The sequence below is a fragment of the Fonticula alba genome (genome assembly GCF_000388065.1).
Source record: "Fonticula alba strain ATCC 38817 unplaced genomic scaffold supercont2.209, whole genome shotgun sequence".
Taxonomy (NCBI): domain Eukaryota; order Rotosphaerida; family Fonticulaceae; genus Fonticula; species Fonticula alba.
Window position 1 is genome coordinate 1 of NW_009243179.1, and position 1,001 is coordinate 1,001.

Sequence of the window (1,001 nt, forward strand, 5' to 3'; positions counted from 1 at the left end):
CCCCCCTGCGCCCCCTGCGCCCGACGCATGCCACGAGACAGGATTCAGCTGCTGCTTTTCTTCCCGCAGAAACCCAAAGGACAGCCATGCTCCTGGTGCCGTCAAACATCCACACCCCATCACACCGGACCACGCCCACTCACAACCAACCGGCGAGGCCACCACCAGGAGAGCTGTCTGGCACGACAGGCAGCTCGCATACTCGGCGAGGATGCAAAAAAAATACCACCACACTATCACACACACACACACACACAGACACCAGAGGGACAGCCGACACCATGCTCGGGAGAGGAGGGAGCCCACCAGCTGTCCAGGGAATTGCCCCGGCGGTCGGCGCGGCCCGGAAGACACCCCCTCCCCGCTTGCCTTCGGACACCAGCGTCCCTCCGGGAGGAAGCATGGCAACACCGAGAGAGTGGGAATCGCCACGAGCCGGAATAACACGCCACCGTGGCATCGCCCCGTCCGCCGAAAGGCCGCGGCCCATGCCGGGCCTCCAGGCGGAAAGCCCACACGATGTCGGCCTGCCCCCCGCCCGGGAGACGAGGCCTACCTGACGAACCTTTTGAAAAGCGCCCCAGGTATTCGTGAGTGACCGACGGACGATCTGTGACCACCACCACCACCACTCGCCGGGACGGAAACCCCCGAGCCCGCGGACCATCTTCCCCGTCGCCGGCGGCCGCGGGCCAGGGCCAATGGTCGGACCCCGAGAGCAGGTCGGTACACCGATCAAGATGGCCACCCCACGACCAAAGGACAGCCACCAGGTGCATGGCGGACTCTTCTCTCACGGGGGCATCCTCGCATGGCAAGGAGAGAAGCACACCCGGACCGAGAAACGAACAACAGCGGGGCTTCTGCCGCGCGTGTCGGCGTGATGCCCGCCCCGCGACCATGGGCGCTCCCATCGACAGAGACGACACAGGCATCGCGTGCACTCTCTTCCTCTCTCTCCCGTCCAATCCCCGTGTGCTTGAGCGACCCCGCTCAGCTCC

General features: G+C 65.6%; 1 protein-coding gene across 1 annotated transcript; it reads right to left on the bottom strand.

Annotated features, from left to right (window-relative positions):
- Positions 1-3: 3 nt before the first annotated feature.
- Positions 4-651, bottom strand: H696_06391 (hypothetical protein; the record flags this gene model as incomplete). Its single annotated transcript, XM_009500130.1, has 1 exon — positions 4-651. A coding segment is annotated over one exon (512 nt), but the record flags the coding sequence as incomplete, so codon positions are not given.
- Between the last annotated feature and the right edge of the window lie 350 nt (positions 652-1,001).